The 19,591-nt window shown below is 48.7% G+C and overlaps 2 protein-coding genes across 3 annotated transcripts in view; one reads left to right on the top strand and one right to left on the bottom strand.

Annotated features, from left to right (window-relative positions):
- Positions 1-1,364: 1,364 nt before the first annotated feature.
- Positions 1,365-14,769, bottom strand: Mdh2 (malate dehydrogenase 2). The gene is made up of 9 exons (XM_051161286.1): positions 14,589-14,769; positions 9,231-9,399; positions 8,083-8,166; positions 6,120-6,229; positions 5,810-5,935; positions 4,228-4,305; positions 2,383-2,482; positions 1,911-2,062; positions 1,365-1,523 (listed from the first exon to the last, which is right to left on the bottom strand). The coding sequence occupies exons 1-9, from the start codon at positions 14,652-14,654 to the stop codon at positions 1,392-1,394; spliced, it is 1,017 nt and encodes a 338-aa protein (XP_051017243.1). The 5' UTR covers positions 14,655-14,769; the 3' UTR covers positions 1,365-1,391.
- Positions 14,770-15,056: 287 nt separating this feature from the next.
- The window catches only part of Styxl1 (serine/threonine/tyrosine interacting like 1), a 32,408-nt gene continuing 27,873 nt past the window's right edge, over positions 15,057-19,591 (top strand). For both annotated transcript variants that reach the window (XM_051161295.1, XM_051161293.1), the window contains exon 1: positions 15,057-15,346. The gene's annotated coding sequence lies outside the window, so the exon portion shown is untranslated. The remainder of the gene's footprint in view (positions 15,347-19,591) is intronic.

A 19,591-nucleotide genomic window follows, 5' to 3' on the forward strand; every position in this document is an offset into this window, starting at 1 on the left:
GGATTAAACATGCACACCACCACACCCTGCAGAGGCCATCATTTGAGAGAAGTCGAGGCAGGAACCTGATAGCAAGCCTGCTTGCTGTTCCACACATTACCTCAGACCAAGGAACCTACCTCACAGCCAAATAAGGGTAGAAAGCTCACAGGCTTTATACTCAGCCATATTTCTGAAAACTTTTTGTTTGTTGAGACAGAACACGTAGCTCTGTGTGGCTCGGAGCTCACTATGTGGACCAGGTTAGCCTGGAACTCAGAGATCAACCTGCTCTTCCTCCTGAGTGCTAGCATTAAAGATATGTGCCACCACACCCATTCTATCCTTGATGGCATGTCTACATGGGTATTTCTACCTGTACCTATGCCCACAGAAGCCAGAGGAATCGTAGGAACCCCTGGCCTTGGAGTTACAAGCAGTCATGAGCTGCCAGGCATGTGCTGGGAACCAAATTAGGAGGCTCTACAACAGTACAGGCCTTTAACACAGCCATCTCTCCAGCCCCACAGTGAGCTTTTCTATATGCCCAGGAGCACCTGCCAAGGAATGCTGGGGTCCATAATGGGCTGGGCCTCCCTACAATCATTAACAATCAAGGTATTGCCCCCAGACTTCCCTGCAGGTGGATCTAATCTGGGCAATCCCTTAATTGAAAAACTCCCCTTTCAGATGACTAGGCTATGTCAAATTGATGGTTGAGCTAAGCAGAACAGACCCTAAGTGACATGCCAGGAAACATCCTATCCCAGCCTCCCTGAGGGGTCTCAGGCTAGTGCTCTACAGCTGAGCTTCACCCTCACTGCTCTAAAGCTGAGACAGGGTCTTGCTCCACTGCTCTGACCTCTGTAGTGCAGGCAAGCCTTGACCTTTAGATCCTCCTGCCCCATCCTCCATGGAGTAGCTGGGGCGACAGGCATGCACTAACCAGGCTTGGCTTGAACTTCTTTGAAGCTTCAGAGGTCCCTGCCTAATATGTGACTAGCCTCTAGCTCTTGTAGCAGAGTAACTGCTATTATTACTAAGCTGGCTTGTAGCTCAATATGTAGACCCAGTCTGGACTTGAAATCAGATCCTCTGGTCTCTACCTCGAGTGCTGGGAATAAAGTCGTGCACCGCATGGCCAGCAATAGACTTTCTGACTCACAGTGCAGTGTGGTGCTGAGGCCCTAAGTATGCTGATGGGGAAAAGTACAGAGACCCAAAAAGGAAAATCAAGAGTCTGGTTTATTGTCATTATCAACAGACCAGCCACAATCTGGAAGGGAACTTGATGTTGACACTACGCCCTCCTTCAAAGCAAATCAAAGACTCAAGTGTCTTCAGTAGCATGATGCTGAATAAGTTAGGACACTACTGCTGCTGCTGCTGCTGCTGTGGGCTCAAATCTCCCCTCACTTCATGTTCTTGACAAAGTCCTCGCCTTTCTTGATGGAGGCTTTCAGCTCAGGGATGGCCTCAGCAATCATTTTCTCCTCAAAAGGAGTGATTTTGCCAATGCCCAGGTTCTTCTCCAGGCCCTTTTTCTGGAAAAGAAAGAGTGACATGTGAAACCATGCTTCTAGCTTGGTTTGGCAGCACAAGCCTGAAATCCTAGCACTCAGGAATCCAAGCAGGCTAGTGCTTCTCCACCAAGCCATGGCCCCAGCCGCTCACTGTGGGGTTCTAAGCAGAGGTGGCTGCTGTGCGCCAGCCCAAGTGGCCTTTTCTTTTAATGTTGATTTGGCCTTGACAGCCTTTCATACCTGCAACATTCCCCAAAGCATACTTGTACTGCCCTGTAACGCCCCAGTTCTACATTCTAAGACACACACCCCCAAACCCAAGCAGGCGTGCCAGCAGTGACATGTGGGTGACACAGAGAGAAATTGACAGAAAACACAACCATAGCCACGCTCGCCCTGGATACGCACCCCTAATAGCAAGGGTGTGGAGAAATAAGTACACTCTGTCTCTTTGGACTGAACAAAAGAACACTCAACGACTCCTTCTTTCCCGTTCATGGCGTCCACAAGGGAGAAGACAAAGCGGGCTCCAGCATAAGCCATGGACAGAGTGGCAGAACCTAGGAGAGAATGGTGGGTCAGCACTGCCAGCACCAAACCCCAGAAACCAGGGGTTGTGCTGCCAGGAAATGACCTGCACCCCACAGCTCATGGTGGAGAATCTGGGTCTGCACTTCTACATCTCGTTGTCTCTAAAGTCACCCCCACCCCACGGAAATCTGAGCTGCCTTCTAGAACCTTCTCTTCAGACAAAGGCAGATGCACCATGGAGAGAAGCATCCACTCCTTACCCAGGGAGAAGCAATCTCCTCTCAGACACATTAACATTCCCAGGCCCCAGTGTCAGTGTCCCCACCCCCAGGGACGCCTAGGACTCCACCTGCTCCAGCCTTGGCCTTCACGACTTCTGTGCCAGCCTCCTGAATCCGCCCGGTGAGTGCGGCCAGCTGGTCTTGGGGAAAGTCAACCTTGGGGGTACACTGCAGGGCAAGCAGGAATCTGTGTGAGCAACTTCCTAGTGCAAGGGCCCCTATCCTGCCCCAGGCCTGGCTCAATGCCCCCTCCACAGTGTGTTCCATCATAGCACCACTGCAAAACAGGATCCATTTCTTTTTACCCCCTTAAAACAGTAGTGGTAATGTAACCCAGGACCTCAATCACGCCAGACATGGGTCCCCACCACTCAACCACAGAGACTCCAATGTCTTTTTGTTGTTTTTCGAGACAGGGTTTCTCTGTGTAGCCTTAGCTATCCTAGACTTTGTAGACCAGGCTGGCCTTGAACTCAATGATCTGCCTGCCTCTGACTCACAAGTGCTAGGATTAAAGGTGTGCGCCACCATGCCTGGCCCAATGTTTTGTTTTATAGACAAAGGCAAAATTACTTTTTTAGGAGGCTTGGTGAACTTTTTTTTTGGGGGGGGGAAGGGCTAAGAGAGAGCTTATGTAGCCCAGGCTGGCCTTGAATTCTCGATGCAGCTAAGACCTTTGATTTCCTAGCCCTCTTGCCTCTACCTCCATATGCAGGCACCATGTGTGGGTACCCTAATTACTGTGTGTGTTTATACACATATACATTTCAAGGTCTGAAGTTGATGTGAGCTATCTTCACCACTATCCAGCTTGTATGTATGTTTTGAGACAAGGTTTCTCACTGAACCTAGAGCTCTAACTCAGTGGGGCTCAGTACCTAGCAAGCCTGAGATCCTTCTATCTCCTCCCCAGCACTGGGACTACAGGCTTGTACCTGTCTCTTATTCACACCAGTCCTCAAGCTTACTTGCAGGCTCTTTACTGACTGAACCACTTACTTCTCAAGGTTTTATGACTACATGCAGGAATGTGGATTCATCAGAGGACCAATCAGCACCCTATCACCTTACTTGGGTTTCCCCCTCTCATCTACTGCCCCTATTTGCAGCCAGCTCTCCCTTTTGTGACACTTGCGCCCGCCAATGAGTTTGGAGAACCTGTTTTGGATTTGCATCCACCGTCGCTCCATCCCTGGGCTCATAAACTCCTAACCATAAGGATGAATGCCAGGCTTCCTCTTGGTTCACTTACACAGTTACACATTTTAAAACAGAGTTCCGTGCAAAGGCACCACCAATGTAAGTCCTTTGGCACATCATGTTCAGGGATATGGATCCCACATCAAATGATGCTAACTCTCTCTCCACTTAAGTCGATTCAACCTTTTTCTTTTTCTCTTTTTCCCAAGACAAGGGTTTCTCTGTGTATCCCTGATTGTCCTGGAACTCAGGGATCAACCTGCCTTTGCCTTTCAAGTGCTGGGATTAAAGGTGTGGGCCACCACTGCCCGGCCAATTCAATAATTATTTTGTTTACTTGAGGTAGCCCAGGATGGCCTCAAATTCACTATATAGCTGATGGTAACCCCGAACTCTTGATTCTCTTGCCACCTCCCAAGATTGGGGATTATGGCTGTGCACATCACATAGGCCTCCTACAGTGCTTGCGAGATGTTTCCCAGCTGCTGGAGCCTGCTGCTTCTGACTCCATCCAGCCCAAGCCTCATAGGCTGTAGTCAGGAAAACCCTAGACAGCTGGGTTCCAGACATGACTGGGATCCCTCCATCATACAGACGCCAGTTCCACGTGTCCCAGACTGTTCTGAGGCTTCAAGGCAGCCCTCAGAAGGTATCTGTGATCCTACAGCTTCTTGTGATCCATCCATCCATCTCTCTCATAGTCACTCACATACCTGAGAGACCAAGGGGATGATGGTCTTCCCAGCGTGGCCACCAATGACAGGCACATTGACTCGAGCTGGATCCAAACCCTACTGACCAAAGCAGGAAACTTGATTAATTGTTAACAAGTTCTCTGAATAGAAAGAGTCAGTCACCCAAACTGCACAGACTAGAAACCCAGAATGCTCAGAAACAAACCAGGAGGACTCAGAGTCTGGCCCCAGCTGTACTTAGCACTTGGGTCCTATCATATGACCAGCCACTGTGAGCAGGTGCAGGGAGAGGCAGCTTGTGTAGAGGTCACCACAGGCTCCTCTGTCACAAGGCCAGACTGTGTTGCCCACCTCTCTAGCCACGTGACATTCTCGTGGAGTGAGAGGACAGCAACACTCCTTCTCGGCTAGTAAGTCCTCATTAAAAAGTCCAAACACGTGTCTCCCCCATCTGTGCCAGAGAAAGAATTCTTTCCCATCTCAGAGAAAATTAAAGCTGTCCCCCATACTAGAGCTGGGCAGCAGTACCACAGGCTCAAGGCAGCAGGGCTGCTAGGGATATGCATGCACTTGCAAGTCAAACGACTGTCAAGCAGGCTGTGAAAGGCACCAGACCTGACCCTGGCTGATGTGGCTTGGTTTAAGAGTGCTTGCTGCTCTTGCAGGAGACAGATTTTAGCTCACAACTAACTCTAGCTCTAGGAGGATCTAACACATTCCTCTGGGCACTGTATTCACATGTGCATACAGATTCCATACAGACAGACAGACACACACACACACATACACACACATAATTAAAAATAAGAAATTCATAGGGGAGGGGAGTAAGGGGAAAATGGGAGGAGGGAGGAATGAGAGGATACAAGGGATGGGATAACAATTGAGATGTAATATGAATAAATTAATAAAATATATTTTAAAAAATAAGAAATTTAGCTGGGCGTGGTGGCACACGCCTTTAATCCCAGCACTCAGGAGGCAGAGGCAAGTGGATTGCTGTGAATTCGAGGTTAGCCTGGTCTACAAAGTGAGTCCAGGACAGCCAAGGCTAACACAGAGAGACCCTGTCTCGCACCCCTCCCCTCTAAAAAATAAATTTGTATCTACTCATTTCTATATATATTATAAAAAAAAAAAAAAAAAAAAAAAAAAAAAAAAAAAAAAAGAGCTGGCCTAGGCTCAGGCAAAGAGCCCAGAAGCTGGCAGGATGTGAATCCAGGTAAGCCACTAAGTTACCAGGAAAAGGAGACAGAACTAGCGAGCCCCTGGATGACAGTTCGGCTATTTCAGGATTTCTGGAACTTTCCGAAATCCTTACCACTGTAAATCTAATATTTTAGGGCATGGTAAATTTGTCAGCAGGTTACCATCCAAGAGTGGATTAGATAAAGTCTGAACCCTGATGCAATGGAAGAAGTCAAAGGCAGAGTGCACGCTCAGCCAGTCTGAGCCTGTGGGATCCACTGCCTGGTCTCCTACAAAAAGCACTGAAACTGGTACAAAGACTGAAACTCTCAAGTGCACGTCCCCTGCCATTTTCTGTGCCTGCCGCTGTGAGGAAGGGTAGCTAGCTGAGAACCGCCCACAGGGCCCACACCTTTAGCTCTGCCACAAATGTGTTTGCTCTGACGATGTCAAGGGTTGTCACACCAAAGATCTTGTTGGGGTTGTACACGCCATGCTTCTTGAAAACTTCTGCTGTGATGGGGATGGTGGAGTTAACCTGGAAAATCATGAGACAGATATCAGTTTAGAGTGGAGCCCAGCACAGCCAGGAACTGTGTGTAAGGCACCAGTAAGGCGAGGTGGCATAGCATGTAAACAATGCAGCCTTTACTACAGGAGCCCCGTCGTTGGGAGCCCTTCAGCCACTCATGCACACACCACCAGCCCTGCCCCGTACTCACTGGGTTGGCAATGATGCAGATCATGGCTTCAGGGCAGTGCTGGGCACAGGCAGCAGTCAAGGTGGCCACAATTGTAGCATTGGTGTTGAATAGGTCATCCCGTGTCATTCCTAGAATGAGCCAGAGTGAGAGCGCCACAAAGGACATGATGAAAAAAGATTACTTTTATTTTCTCTTTGTGTGTGCACACGCATCAGTGTGTGTGTGTATAAGGACAATTTGTAGGCGTTGGCACTCGCCTTCCACTGTTGGGGCACAGAAGTCCTTGTGTTCACACACTAAGAGATCCAGAAAAGCTAATCATGCAGGGGCATCCCCTCAATGGAGGAGATAAAATAAAAAAGCTGACTCTGCCTACAAAGCAGGAAGTGAGTTTTGTTACTGACCTGGTGACCTTTTTGCTTCTGTGGAGATAAACCTCACCCACTACTTGTTATAGAGGCAGACCTCCCCCAAACTCCCCCTTCCCTAGATCTGTTGGCCATCCTTAGGGGAGATGTCACAGTACTCTGTGGCCTGCTGACCTCCATACTGTCTGTCAGAGCCCACACTAGATTCTGGGCCTTGGAGATATAGAGCCCACCCTCATGGTCACATGTGACTTGGAAAGACATTCCTACGTAGTCACACCTTAGGCTTCACTGTGCACCTGGAACTGGACTGACTGTTGTCTGGAAACCTTTCCCCAAATGTGCTGTGGTTTAAATATGCCGACAATGATCTGCCTGGCAGGACTCCCCAAAGTCTGACCCAGGTAGACAAAGTGTTAATCTGCATTGGGTTTTTCTCATCTCTTACTACAGTTCACTTCCCCATCTAACACCTGCAGTCACCCCTCAACTGAAGTCCAATGTGGGGCATGAGACCCTCAGAGAAGGTAAGAAAACTTGTTTTGTTTTTCCCTAGAAATTAGGGATTAGGGAAACTGGGTCCTCTACTAAAAGGTGTCGCAACCTTCAAGTGACAGTGTGGAACTAAATATGGGCTCTTCTCAGCTCTCTGAGACAAAGCATTTTGAATAACTACTGAAGTATCTGTTAAGATCCAAAGGAACAAAATAAGCAGAGCTACAGCTCTGCACCTATTAGATATAGGAACAAAAGTAAAGAGAGACATGAAGGGGCTGGAGAGATGGCTCAGTGGTTGAGAGCACTGGTTGTTCTTCCAAAGGACCTGGGCTCAATTCCCACCACCACATGGCAGCTCTGACACCTCACACAGACAAACATGCAAGCAGAACACCAATGTACATGAAATAAAAACAGTAGATTATTGAGGGGGGGGGGGAGAACATGCCCATGAAAGGGGAGATTAAATAAAGTTCTTGTCAATGTGGGTACTAAGGGTTGACTTTGAGGTGTCAGGCTTGGTGGCAAGCACCTTTACCTACTAAGCCATCTGAAGGCCTATCTACGTACAGAGTTTTGAAATAGGTACTAGATGCTAATTATTAAACTCATCATGAACAGGACCCTGCTCCAAGTTAATCTGTCTTACAAAGTAAACACTCCACTATGGCCAATGATAGCAGAGACAGGTCTTGGGGTATGGGGATGGAGTGAGTCAACAAGGACCACCAGGGGTTAACAGGAGGCCCCATCACTAAATAGTGACATTTGCTGTCAACCTCAAGGTTTGTACACAGCACCAGAGGCAGCAAACACCTGTAGGCTTACTGTCAGGCGGACATATGACCTCTACACCAACAGGAGGAAGTCCTTGGAGATCTTTGCAAGGGGAGGGAATAAATCCACACATCCACCCACACATATCGGCTACGTGGACACGTCAGGTGAGGCTTTTAAATATTTATTAATAAATATAAAGACTGTGTTTGTATGTGGTGGCCAACAGAGCTGGAAGTGTGCACTGGGATGTGTGATTAGGTCCTCTTATACTGTAGTAAGTGCCCTAACAGGGGAGTGCTCTGTTCCCCACCCCCCCAGGCAGCTTCCATACACACCTGGCTTCCTGGGCACTCCGGCTGGGATCACCACCACATCACAACCTTTTAGACAGTCTGGCAGCTGCTCAGGTCCGAGGTAGCCTGGGAAGAACACCCCATTACAATGGTGTGACCTTTATGAGCCCAGGGAAGCCACCACATCTGAGGGGAGGGCAGAGTTGGGGGGAGTACCATCTGTGAAGTGACAGCTACTGGCTAAGGGGAAGAGCCCCCTCCTGAGTGGACTAGTTCTACAGTAACTAGCGGGATCCTCCTGTCTCTACTTCCTGAGTGGTGGAAACAAAACCCAGGGCTTTATGGATGCCAAGCAAGCAAGCTACAAAAAAACAAAAACCAAAAAGCCACCACACCCTGAGACCTGTTTTCACAAGGGCGATCTTGAACTGTGACCCTTGTCTTTTTTTTTTTTTTTTTTGGCTTTTTGTTTGTTTGGTTTTTTTCCAGACAGGGTTTCACTGTGTAGCCTTGGCTGCCCGGGACTCACTTTGTAGATCAGGTTGGCCTCGAACTCAGAGATCCACCTGCCTCTGTCTCCCAAGTGTTGGGATTGTGTGCCACCACACATACCTTTTTGTGTGTTTGTTTTTTGTTTTTGAGGCAAGGTTTCTCTGTGTAATAAGCCCTGGCTGTCCTAGACTTGCTTTGTAGACTAGGGTGGCCTTGAGCTCAGAGACCCACCTACCTCTGCCTCCCAAGTGCTGGGGACCCTTCTGTCTTAGCCACCCAAGTGCCGAGGTGACAGGTGTGTATCACCATGCCCGGCTTCATACTTCTAAAACAAATTATTTATTATTATGGTGTGTGTGTGTGCGTGCACGCAATCACAGCACATGCATGGAGGACTACTCTTTGGAATTGGTTCTCTCCTTCAATCTTCATGTGAGTTCTGGGCAATGAATCTAGGCTGCCAGGCTTACACAGAAAGTGCCCACCACCCACTGGGCCATCTTACCAGCCAAGTCTTCTAAAAGACATTACTGCTTAAGTATTTGTAGACCTGAGTCCAAAACAAATAGTCATTTGTGCAATTTCACTCTAAAATGAGCCTGCAGCCCCCAAGTCTGGAACCATCTAGGTTCTACAAGTTGGACCCTGGCTTACTGCAGGGGACAGGATGGAGTCTCCAGGGTAGCCGCACCCAGTACCTTTCACATTTGCTCTGGTCTCGATGTGACTCAGATCCGCTGCCACACCGGGCGTGTGTGCGATATCGTAGAGGGTCAGGCGGCTCACTAGGGGGCTGTTCTTCAGAAGGAGCGAAAGGGGCTGCCCAATGCCCCCAGAAGCTCCCAGAACAGCTACTTTAGCATTGTTCTAGAAAGAAGCAGAGAGATGGCACGTAAGACAGAACAGGCACTCTGCAAAACACGACATGGGGCTGCTTTAGATGACTCAATGCCAAAACCAGACCCATCAGCCTTATCAACTGGCTTCACTAGAACTCTGGACCTCAATCCTAGAGATGTCGGGGTCACACTCCAAATGCCTTTCTACAAGATAAAGAGGCAGCTCCACGCAGGCAGCAGCCAGACCTGTACCTAGCCACAGCCTTACCTTTGATCTATAGTTTAAGAACTATGCATGTTACTGGAGAGCAGTGGCCCAAGGAGGAAATATTCCTGTCACCACAGGGGGCTTGTTCCAGGACCCCTTACCCCACAGGCCAAGCCTCCTAAAGTACCCAGCAGCACTGTGTGTTACTGACACACATCCTCCTGCTTGTTCTTCATTCCCCTCCCCACGGCTGCTTTTGAGGTAGTGGAAATTGAACCAAGAGCTTTACTGCTGTTAGGCGAGTGTTCTGCTACTGAGCTGCATCCTCAGGCCCTCCTCACCTGTCCTCTACCTGTGGGCTGGCAAGATGACCAAACAAGTAAAGGTGCTTGCTGGACAGTGAGGACCTGAGTTCCATCCTCAGGACCCACATCAAAAGCAAGAGAACCAACTCAAAAGCTATTCTCTAATCTTCATGCAAACCCACATATAACAACATTTTAAAATAAAAAGATTACTTGTACACTTAATACAATATAAATATGCAAGGAGCTGTGAAGACAGTACTGCTTAGGGAATAATGGCAAAAGTCTGCACACTTTCATATGTAAGTAATGTATTTTTGAAATATTTTTATTATTCTTTACTTACACCTGTATGTTATGCATGCATCTGCATGAATGCATGCCATGTGTATGCATGCCCATGGAAGCTGTAAGAGGGCATCAGATCCTCTGAAACTGGAGTTACAGCGGCGAGATGCCCAGTGTGGGTGCTGGGAACTGAACTCAGGCCCTCTGCAAGAGCAGCAACTGCTCTTAACCTTTGAGCCATCTTTCCAGTCCCTATTTTTTCCTTTTTAAACATTTTCAGTTCAAGGCTGGCTGAACCTGTGGGTGGAGGCCACATGGATACGCAATAGAAGTGTATAATAGGAAGTAATTAATGCTATAATAAGTAATAATGGGCTTCAGTTATCAAAAAACCGAAGCCCAAGGTTGGGGTGTGGCTCAGTGATAGAGTGCTTGCCAAGCACGTAGGAGAGGACCTGGGTTCCACCCCCAGGATTAGAAGGGAAAAGAAAAAGAGTGGGTACACACCTATACTCCCTGTATTCAGGGTCACTGTTCTTAGGAAGGCAGAGGCAGAACAGCCTGGGTTACACAGGGAGGCTCTGTCTCAAAACAAACCTAACAAGGAAGAACTTGGCCTCTAGGGCCCCTCCTGCCCCAGGCTCCCACCCTCCACTCAGGCACATCCAAGTTGCCCTCCCTAAGCACACCTCCATCATTTCAATTGATCAGAAGTCTCTGGAAACTCCTGGTGCCTTAAAGCTGACAGGGCAGTAGTGGTTCCATCCAGGAAAGCACAAGGCAACCCCAAAGGGGACCAGAAGAATACCATTTGTGTGGTTGCTGCTTGTTCTGTTGCTTTGAGACAGGGCCCGCTGTTGAGCGCTGGCTGACCTGCAACTCTGAGGAACTGGCCTAGGCTCACAGGTTTGTACCAGGACACCAGCTTAAAACTTGTTTTTATCTAACAAATAAAAATCTTAAATGCTATCAAGAAATGGAAAGAGCTAGTGCCCGCCTAGGATGTCTCAGTGCACTGCTCCATACATCTTGGTGGGAACGCAGTGTGGGGAAGGAGGAGGGACAGGTTTTTCTCACTTGGTCCTATGCTTACACTGAGGTACAGTCTTGTTTGTATGGACACCAACAACTTTGCTAATACACATCAAAACCTGGTCCTTGAGTAATGAGATTTTTTTTAAAATTACATTTGATTTTCTATTTAGTCAAGTAGACAACTTGCAGGCGCCAGCTCTATCCTTTCACTATGAGGGTATATGAGTGAAAGGGTTGGGACAATTCAGGTTGACAAGCTTGGGGCGCAAATCCCTTACCTTGCATCACCTTACCAACACCAGGCAGTATCACAGTGGTTCTGTCCAACCCCATGAACTTTGCTGAGAGCCCAGAGTCACTATAACAGCCCACTGCTTAGAAACTATTCTGAGGATGGACAGACTGTAACACATTTCATTCAGAACTTTTGCTTTCAGCATGTAAGTCTGTGGCTCTTTGTTTCAAAACTAGTACTTATGTATTTGGGGGGGAGGGTGCACGGAGCAGGGATACACTGTCCGTTGGCTACATTTTATCAGTGAGACAGAGGATCCAAAGTCTGGAGCTCACACAGGCTTGGTTATAGCTGCCTTTGGACTTACTGTTTTCTCAAGAGCTAGTTGGTTACCCAACTGGCATTTTGTTTTGTTTTTTTAATTTAGTTTCTCTAAATCTATCCAAAGCTGGGTCACTGACTCCTTGCACTAACCTAAACTTGTTCTCTTCCACAAGCCTTTACCACTGAGCCACACACAGATCCCTTCACTGGAGGATTCCAACCAGGCATGCTACCACTGAGTGCTACCTCTAGCAAGCTCTTCCAGAGCTCTTCCTCACCTCAGTAAGTCCCAGTAACACTGCCCCAAACCTAGGCATCACCCATGACTCCACGGTCTCCCTTATCTGAGCAGCAAACTCACTTAGCTCCACCAATTTTCACATCCACAGCTGTCACCTCATTACACTGCCCCCTTACCTGTCTCCATCCGTGTATTAAGTCACTGCTCTGTTCAAAACCTCCCTTACAAGGCCTGCTGAGTTCTCTCTACTTCTGCCTTGATGTTCTCAATTAATTACTCCAGGCCTCCCTGCCCCACATGCTGAACTCTCAGTGACTGTCCACCTGCCTGGAATTCTTTCTACACGCTTTCTTCTGGCCTTCACTGAAATGCCACCTTCCTGATGCTGGGCTGAGATGGCTCAGCAAGTAAAAATCACTTGCTTCAAAAACCTAAGGACATAAATCCAATCTCTAATCTTTCCCACATGGTGGAAAGAGAAAACAGACTCCAGTAACTTGTCCTCTGCACTCCACACTGTGACACCCACATGCGCACACACACACTGCCCGTCCCCCAATCAAAAATAAAACCTCAACTTCCTTCCTTGTCACCCCTTCTCCCATTGCTTCTGGGGCTCACTTCTAAGGGAGATATTTTGTAACAAGGGAGAGACAACGTATCTTAACTATAAAAATCTGGGGCTGATGAGATGCTCCGTGGACAGGAGATTGGTTGCCAAGCTTGATGACCTGAGTTCAACTCACAGGATCTACATGGAAGAAGGGGAAAACCGACTCTTCGGAGAAGTCCTGACCTCTACATGCAAAACACAGTACCATAAAAACACACCGACGACACTCAGCCACATTATTCACTATTTCTGCAGAGCTAACCCTGCTCTATTCCTCTGTATCCATCTTCAACTCCACCTACCACAGATTAACTTACTTCTAGCCCAATCCAGGCCATGGCTCACTCCTCTTTGTGCCTCCGAGCATCCAGGGCCTTGTCCATGCCTAGTAATGTCTACCACTGAACTATGTCCCTAGCACTTTGTTTTCTTTTCAGAGTCCTCCTAAACTACCCAGGCGGGTCTCAAACTTTGAATCTTCCTGCTTCTAACTCTCTAGTAGCTAGTACTACAAGCCCGCACAACCATACTCTGTGTGCAACTATTTTTAAGTTTGTTTTTTCGTTTTTTTGTGTTTATGGGCAGGTACCCAAGGAGGTCAGAAGATGGCTTCAGATCCTCTGGAGCTGGAGTTACAGGCGGTTGTAAGCCTTGGGTTCCGGGAACCAAACTCTGGTCCTCTGCAAAATCAGGAAGCACTTTCTGACTGCTGAGCACCTCTCCAGCCCCGTCTCTTAAACAGGAAGACATGACCTAAATCAGCAGAAATTTGGAGTTCCATTGAATTACCAGCTCCCTTTTGGAGCATGGTAACTATTCCGCAAGCCTTGGCTCGATCAGTTTTACTAGAGATTCATAAAAATACTGACCCTACCCTTTGGACGCGTTCCTGGGACTCCTTTCTTTATTGATTTTTGGATGATTCTGACACGCACTAGTTAAAGAGCCATTGTCCCAGTAGAAGATGACTAAAAATAGCTTTGCTGTAGGTGTCCAAAGCCAAGTCTACCCAAAGCGGAGATGATCCTCCAAGGAGTTATTAAAGAAAGAAGGCGCCAGTGGAGAGGTCTCGGTGGGTAAGAGCATAAAGACCTGAATTCAAATTCCCAGTGCCCCTCCCTGGCAGGTTCAGTCAAAGACCTTGTCTGGAAGAAATAAGGTCTAGAACAGTGGTTCTTAACCTTCCTACTGCACTCCAAAACTGTACTTTTGCTGTTATGAGCCATAATGTAACTACCTGATACGTGACCCCTGTGATAAAGTGTCATTCAGCCCCAAGGTTGGGAACCGCTGGTCTACAGTGATGGAGCAGGACACCTGATGTCCTTTTCTCTAGCCTCTGCACAAACATGTGCACGTCCACCACACACACAAACACATAACAATAATTTTTGAAAAACGAGGCGTGATGGTGCACATCTTTAATCCCAGCACTGAGGACGCAGAGGCAGATCTCTGTGAGTTCGAGGCCAGCCTGGTCTAAATAAATAAATGTAAAGAAAGCAATCCCTTAGCGGGAAGGCCACTATTCCGCAAGCTGAATTTGGTCAGAAGTGCTGAATTTCAAACCATTCTGTCAAACATACTGTAACCATGACTCAGTTCTCTACCCTCGGCTCAGGCTCCCTGTACTACAAATGTTAATATTACACGTAATAATCTTCTACTCATGCATAACTCACATGGACGCCACAAGGAGAAAATTAGTTACATGTCGAGCAATGCAAAGGTGCACATAATGCAATTTGCTTCAGGACCGTGAGCCTTGGCTTCTGTACTTAAAGGGAGCTCAGACTCTCTGGACCGGCTTTGCCCCTCTTTAAGGTTTTCTATACAGAATGTTGGTCGGGACATGAGCCGGGGGCCGCCCAGCCGCCCAGGCTGAGCCTGGCAGGTTAAGAACTCGTGCGATCCTGGGATGCACATGCCGCCCCCGGAGATCCCCGCTAGGCAGGCAGCCCCACCTACCTGGACCGAGGTGCTAAAACTGCGGCGGAGGGCAGCGCTGGCAGGCCGGGCGAGAGCGGACAGCATAGCTACGGCGGGCGGGGCAAGGACCTACAGGAGCAGGAGCTAACAGTAGACAAGTGACTCGAACGACCTCCACTATGCGCAGGGCCCGCCCGGTCCAGATCCACTTGATCTCGCGAGAGAAGCCTAAGAAGCTCGGCTACGCGCCACCAAATATCGCGAGACAGACTCGGCTACGCTCTGCCCCGTCTCGCAGGAAAGAGCCGGCCCACTTCCTAGATCTCGCGAGGGAAATATGACGTCACTCAGTTCGGTCGCTCAAAAGAAACCCTCTCTCTGGGGCTCCGCCCACTTTTGAAATCGCGCGAGAGAATATCGCTTTTTTTTTTCTTGTTAAATCTTGTTTTCCCCTCCCCTCCCCATCACAGACTAGGCGTTAGGCCTTGCCCACTTCCGGGATCTTCCGCTAGGACGGTTGCCTGGTTTAGGAGGCAGCCCGGGAACGCCCCTAGCAACCTAGAGCTTGGAGGGTTTGGGGGAGCGCCCCCGTAGAAGTCCGAGGAGACAGGCGCTAGGTTAGAAGTACCTCACAAGAACTGTTTCCCTAGGTGGGGCTCCAGACAGCCGTCCTGCCGGGGGAGCCCGACCGAAGTCGCGCAGCCGGTCAAGCGGCCCCCGAGCCCCTGACCTCAGCCAGGCCCAGCTTTCCAGTCCCCGGAGCCAGACTGGAGGGGGTCGTGGAGAGCCGAGAAAAGGTTGAATCCCGGGGCGGGGCGGGGTAGGGTGGGCAGCATTTCCCCCGCTGCACCGGTCAGAGCCGTCCTTTCACACAAGTTCCACCGCCTGGTTGAGTGTCCAGGCTGTGCACGTAACGTACCCCTGCTGGTAAACAGCAAGTACCGCTGCCTTAGCAACCGACGCGGTGCCCGAAGTACCGCGGTCCCGTGGTATGGGGGAGGGGACGTTTGGAGACCGTGGCTCGGGCTTTGGTCCTGTCACACTACCCCTCAAACTCTCCAGCAGTGCAGGGAACGCGGTTCCACAACTCTTTCTTTTCCTGCTCTTTTTCCTAATCGAGTGTATGTGTGTGCGTACCACACACAATTTTAAAAAAAAATTCTAAAAGTTCGGGATGGGGCTGGAGGAGTGACTCGGTGGTTAAGAGCACTTGCTCTTGCGATGTAGGTCTTAGGACTCTAGCAGGTGGCTCCTAACCTCCTCTAACTCTAGCTCCAGGGCTAGCCATCACCTCTGGCCGCCCCAGGCACCTACACGCATGTGTGCACACACCACGGAGACACGACAGAATTTAAAGTGATAATAATGTAAAGTTAAAATGATAATAATGTAAAATTAAGGATCAGTAGCTAACACCTGAAGAGTGACGGCAGAAAGTGACCTCTGGCCCATACACATACACATGCGCACATGCACACACCACACACACACACACACACACACACACACACACAACAAACACGTGCCACACACATAAAAAGACATTCAGGAGGCTGTAGCTGGAGGGTTGATGTGAGTTTGATGCCAACATGCAACCCTCTTCAAAAAGCCCAGAATGACAACACAAACAAAAAAGTTCAGGATTTGGGGAACTGGAAGGGAGGGCCTGGGGTAGGTTTAATCCAAACACTTGGTATTTATGTGGAATTCTGAAGCAATAAAGTGTAATTCAGGATCCCAGCTCTGCTTGAGCAGGCCTATAATCCCAGGTACTTGAAGGTTGAAGCAGGATGGTAGCAAGTTCAAGGCTTGCCTGGGTCAAGTAGTGTGAGACCTTGTCTCAAAGTAGGAAATAAGAGGTCGGCTGGGTGTGGTGGTGCACACCTGTAATCCTAGCATTCAGGAGGCAGAGGCAGGCGGATTACTGTGAGGCCAGCTTGGTCTACAAAGAGAGTCTAGGACAGCCAAGGCTACACAGAGAAACCCTGTCTCGGGGGAAAAAAAAAAATCTAGCCCGTAGCTCAGTGGTAGAGTATTTGCCGGGCATTCCATCCTCAGTCATATAGACACACATAGCAGTTCTAGTTTGAGAGGTAGGTAGTCGTGCCATAGGCTGCTGCCTCAGTATAGGACTATAACACGCACACGTGCATACACACACACATACACACACACACACACACCTCCGCCCCCCCTCTTTTCAAGACATGGTTACTCTGTGTATCCTTGGCTGTCCTGGACTCACTTTGTAGACCAGGCTGGCCTCAAACAACTTAAAGAGATCTGCCTGCCTCTGCCTCCCGAGGGCTGGGGTTAAAGGCGTGCGCCACCACACCTGGCTTGACTATAACTCTTAAGTTAATGACTCAGTCTAGCTGGGGACAATGACAGAGAAAGCAAGAGTTGGGGTAGCAAATGGCCTGAGAGCTAAAGAATGTAGCAATACATCAGAGTTCACAACGGCTGTCTTGCTCTCTTCCTTGGCCTCCACCTCTTTGCTGGATTGGTCAGGTGTACTACTTGCCCAGTCTGCGGTTGGGCCTGCCCCTTCTGGTTCTTTCCTGCTTTTGGAGAGCTGAATCTAGTGGGAATCTGGGCAACAATTGGAGAAGTGATGCAGTACTATGTAAACCTGGGAAACCTGGGTTTGGAATGGAGGTCATGTTAAAGAACCTTCCAGAAGATGAGCCACGTAAACTGAGACCTGCCAGAAGAATGGGTGGGTCTCAGTGTGACCCTTGGAGGAAGGAAATGCCTTCTAGAGCTGGTGGGCTGGTGAGATGGTCCAGTGGGCAAAGAAGCTTGCTGCCAAGCCTGACAACCTGAATGCAGTCCCCAGGACCCACACAGTGGAAGGAAAACAATGTGCTGTTGATGTCCAGTAGTGGAAGCATGTAGGCAAGGGAAAGGAGGAGGCAGGAAAATGTAGACTTGTATTCAGGGGGACACAGCCCTTCTGGTGGGGTGGCGGTATTTGGGTCAGCACTGCCCTCAATCTTGTCTCCTGAGTATGTGCTCTGGTAATTGTTTAACTTTCAGATGTCATCTAAGGGTCAGGGGTTATGTCTTTATCATCATCATCATCATCATTATCAATTTTGGTTTTATTTGGGGGTTTTGGATTTTTGGGAGTGTTGAGACAGGGTTTCTCTGTGTGTAGCTCTGGTTGTGCTGGAAGTCACTCTGGCTCATCTGATGTTTTCAACCTTCTCAAAACTCACTCAGCAGGCTGGAGAGATGGCGTAGTGGTTAAGAGTACTGGCTGCTCTTCTAGAGGACCCAGGTTCAATTCCCAGCACCCACATGGCAGCTCACAACTGTCTGTAACTCAAATTTCAATGGATCTGGCCCCCTCACACAGATATTCATGTATACCAAATGTCAAATGTACATAAAAATTAAAAAAAAAAAACAACTCTCTCAGCTCTACCAAAATTCACTGAGGCTCACGATCAGAATGGTTTGGAACAAGAGATGAGCTCAGTTTTTGCCTACTGTTCACAGGCCCTGGAGTCCATCAGCAGCATTGCATAAACTCTGCATAGCAGTGCAAGCCTATAATCCCAAAACCATGGAGTTTAGAGGCAGAAAGGCCAGGAGTTCAAGTCCTTGGCTACCCAGAAAGTCTGAGGATAGCCTGGAGTACATGACACCCTGCCTTAAAATTAATAAGCAGGCAATGGTGGCAATGTGTCTTTGTCCAGCACTCAGGAGGCAGAGGCAGGTGGATCGCTGTGAGTTCAAGGCCAGCCTGGTCTACAAAGTGAGTCCAGGCCAGCCAGGACTGTTACACAGAGAAACCCTCTCTCAAAAAATCTTAAAAGAAAAGAAAGAAAGAAAACATCAGATGATTCAGGGCCCCTAAAAACTAGCTGAGAAACTTGGATCTTATTTCTTAGGATGTGTCCAGAAAGAGCTTTTGAGACCACCACCAGCATGTTAGAAAGAAACAAGACTTGATTTTTAATGCAAAGGATCCCATGGCCTGAGAGTACGGGGAATGTAGTGGCTAGGAGATTTAGGGGGGTCGTGACTATACAGTGAAATGTTTGAGATGTGAAGGATGGAGGTTGGACCAATGCAGGCAGGTCACAAGGGCAGGGAAGAGTTGGTGGCTAACCAGGTCTGAGGCATGAATGGCAGGGATGTGGAGGGGTCTGGGGTGTATATCAGTTGGTAGCGTACTTGCCTAGCATGCATGAAGTCCAGGGTTGGTTCCTCGGTACTTCATGAATGAACGTGTGCATGGTGGCGCCTGTCTCCATTCCCAGCACTTGGGAAGTACAGACAGAATAGGAGGATCAGGAACTCAAGATCGGCCTTGACTCTATAGAGAGTTTGAGGCCAGCCTGGGCTACACGAGACCCTGTCTAATGATAACAAGAAGGGATGTGAGTGGGACAGAAAGATGGCTCGGTGGTTATGTGTTTGTGCTGCTCTTGCAGGGGACCTGAGTTCAGTTCCACTCTCTTAGACCTAGATTGGAACAGGAGAGACCAACACTCTTCTGAATAAAACACGCCAGCAAGACCATTAGTCTTTTCCCTTTAGGCAGTATCACGCCTCCCCGGGGGGGGGGGGGGGGCTTTGTTCTTTCCTTCCTCTATATGGATCCTGGGACTCTGGGTTGGTGGCAGGTACCTTTACCTGCGCATTCTTTGAATCTTTGCAGCTTTTGGATTGTCCCTGGAAAACAGGCTTATTGTAGCAGCCTAACATCTTGTTAGTAAACTCAAGTTAATTCAACACTAAGGCTCTGGCACCTTACCCTTGGGTTTCTGTTTTTCTATGAGTGCCTGCATTTGGGAACTAGAGTATCTGACTTCACTGCTTCCTCATCTCCCTCCCTCAGTTCTCTTCCCCACCCCAGGTAAACTGTGGCGTCTGCACCTGTTGTTGGAGTGGGGTTAAAGTAGAGATGGGGCAAGAAAGTTCCCATGGGGAATTTGGGCTAACTCAGTTTCCCACACAGTGCTCTCCTAAGTATTTACTGCCTGCAGTCCCCCTGGCTGAGCATGATCATGTCCCAGTCTTCTGTTTTC

Source organism: Acomys russatus, chromosome 19 (genome assembly GCF_903995435.1).
Source record: "Acomys russatus chromosome 19, mAcoRus1.1, whole genome shotgun sequence".
In the NCBI taxonomy this organism is placed as follows: domain Eukaryota; kingdom Metazoa; phylum Chordata; class Mammalia; order Rodentia; family Muridae; genus Acomys; species Acomys russatus.

Excerpts from the sequence above, each read along its gene's own strand:
- Mdh2 (XM_051161286.1), bottom strand. The coding sequence starts at position 14,654 with ATGCTGTCCGCTCTCGCCCGGCCTGCCAGCGCTGCCCTCCGCCGCAGT. Across the intron at positions 9,400-14,588 it reads GTTTTAGCACCTCGGTCCAG|AACAATGCTAAAGTAGCTGT; the intron begins GTAGGTGGGGCT and ends GCTTCTTTCTAG. Across the intron at positions 2,063-2,382 it reads GAAGGCCAAGGCTGGAGCAG|GTTCTGCCACTCTGTCCATG; the intron begins GTGGAGTCCTAG and ends ATTCTCTCCTAG.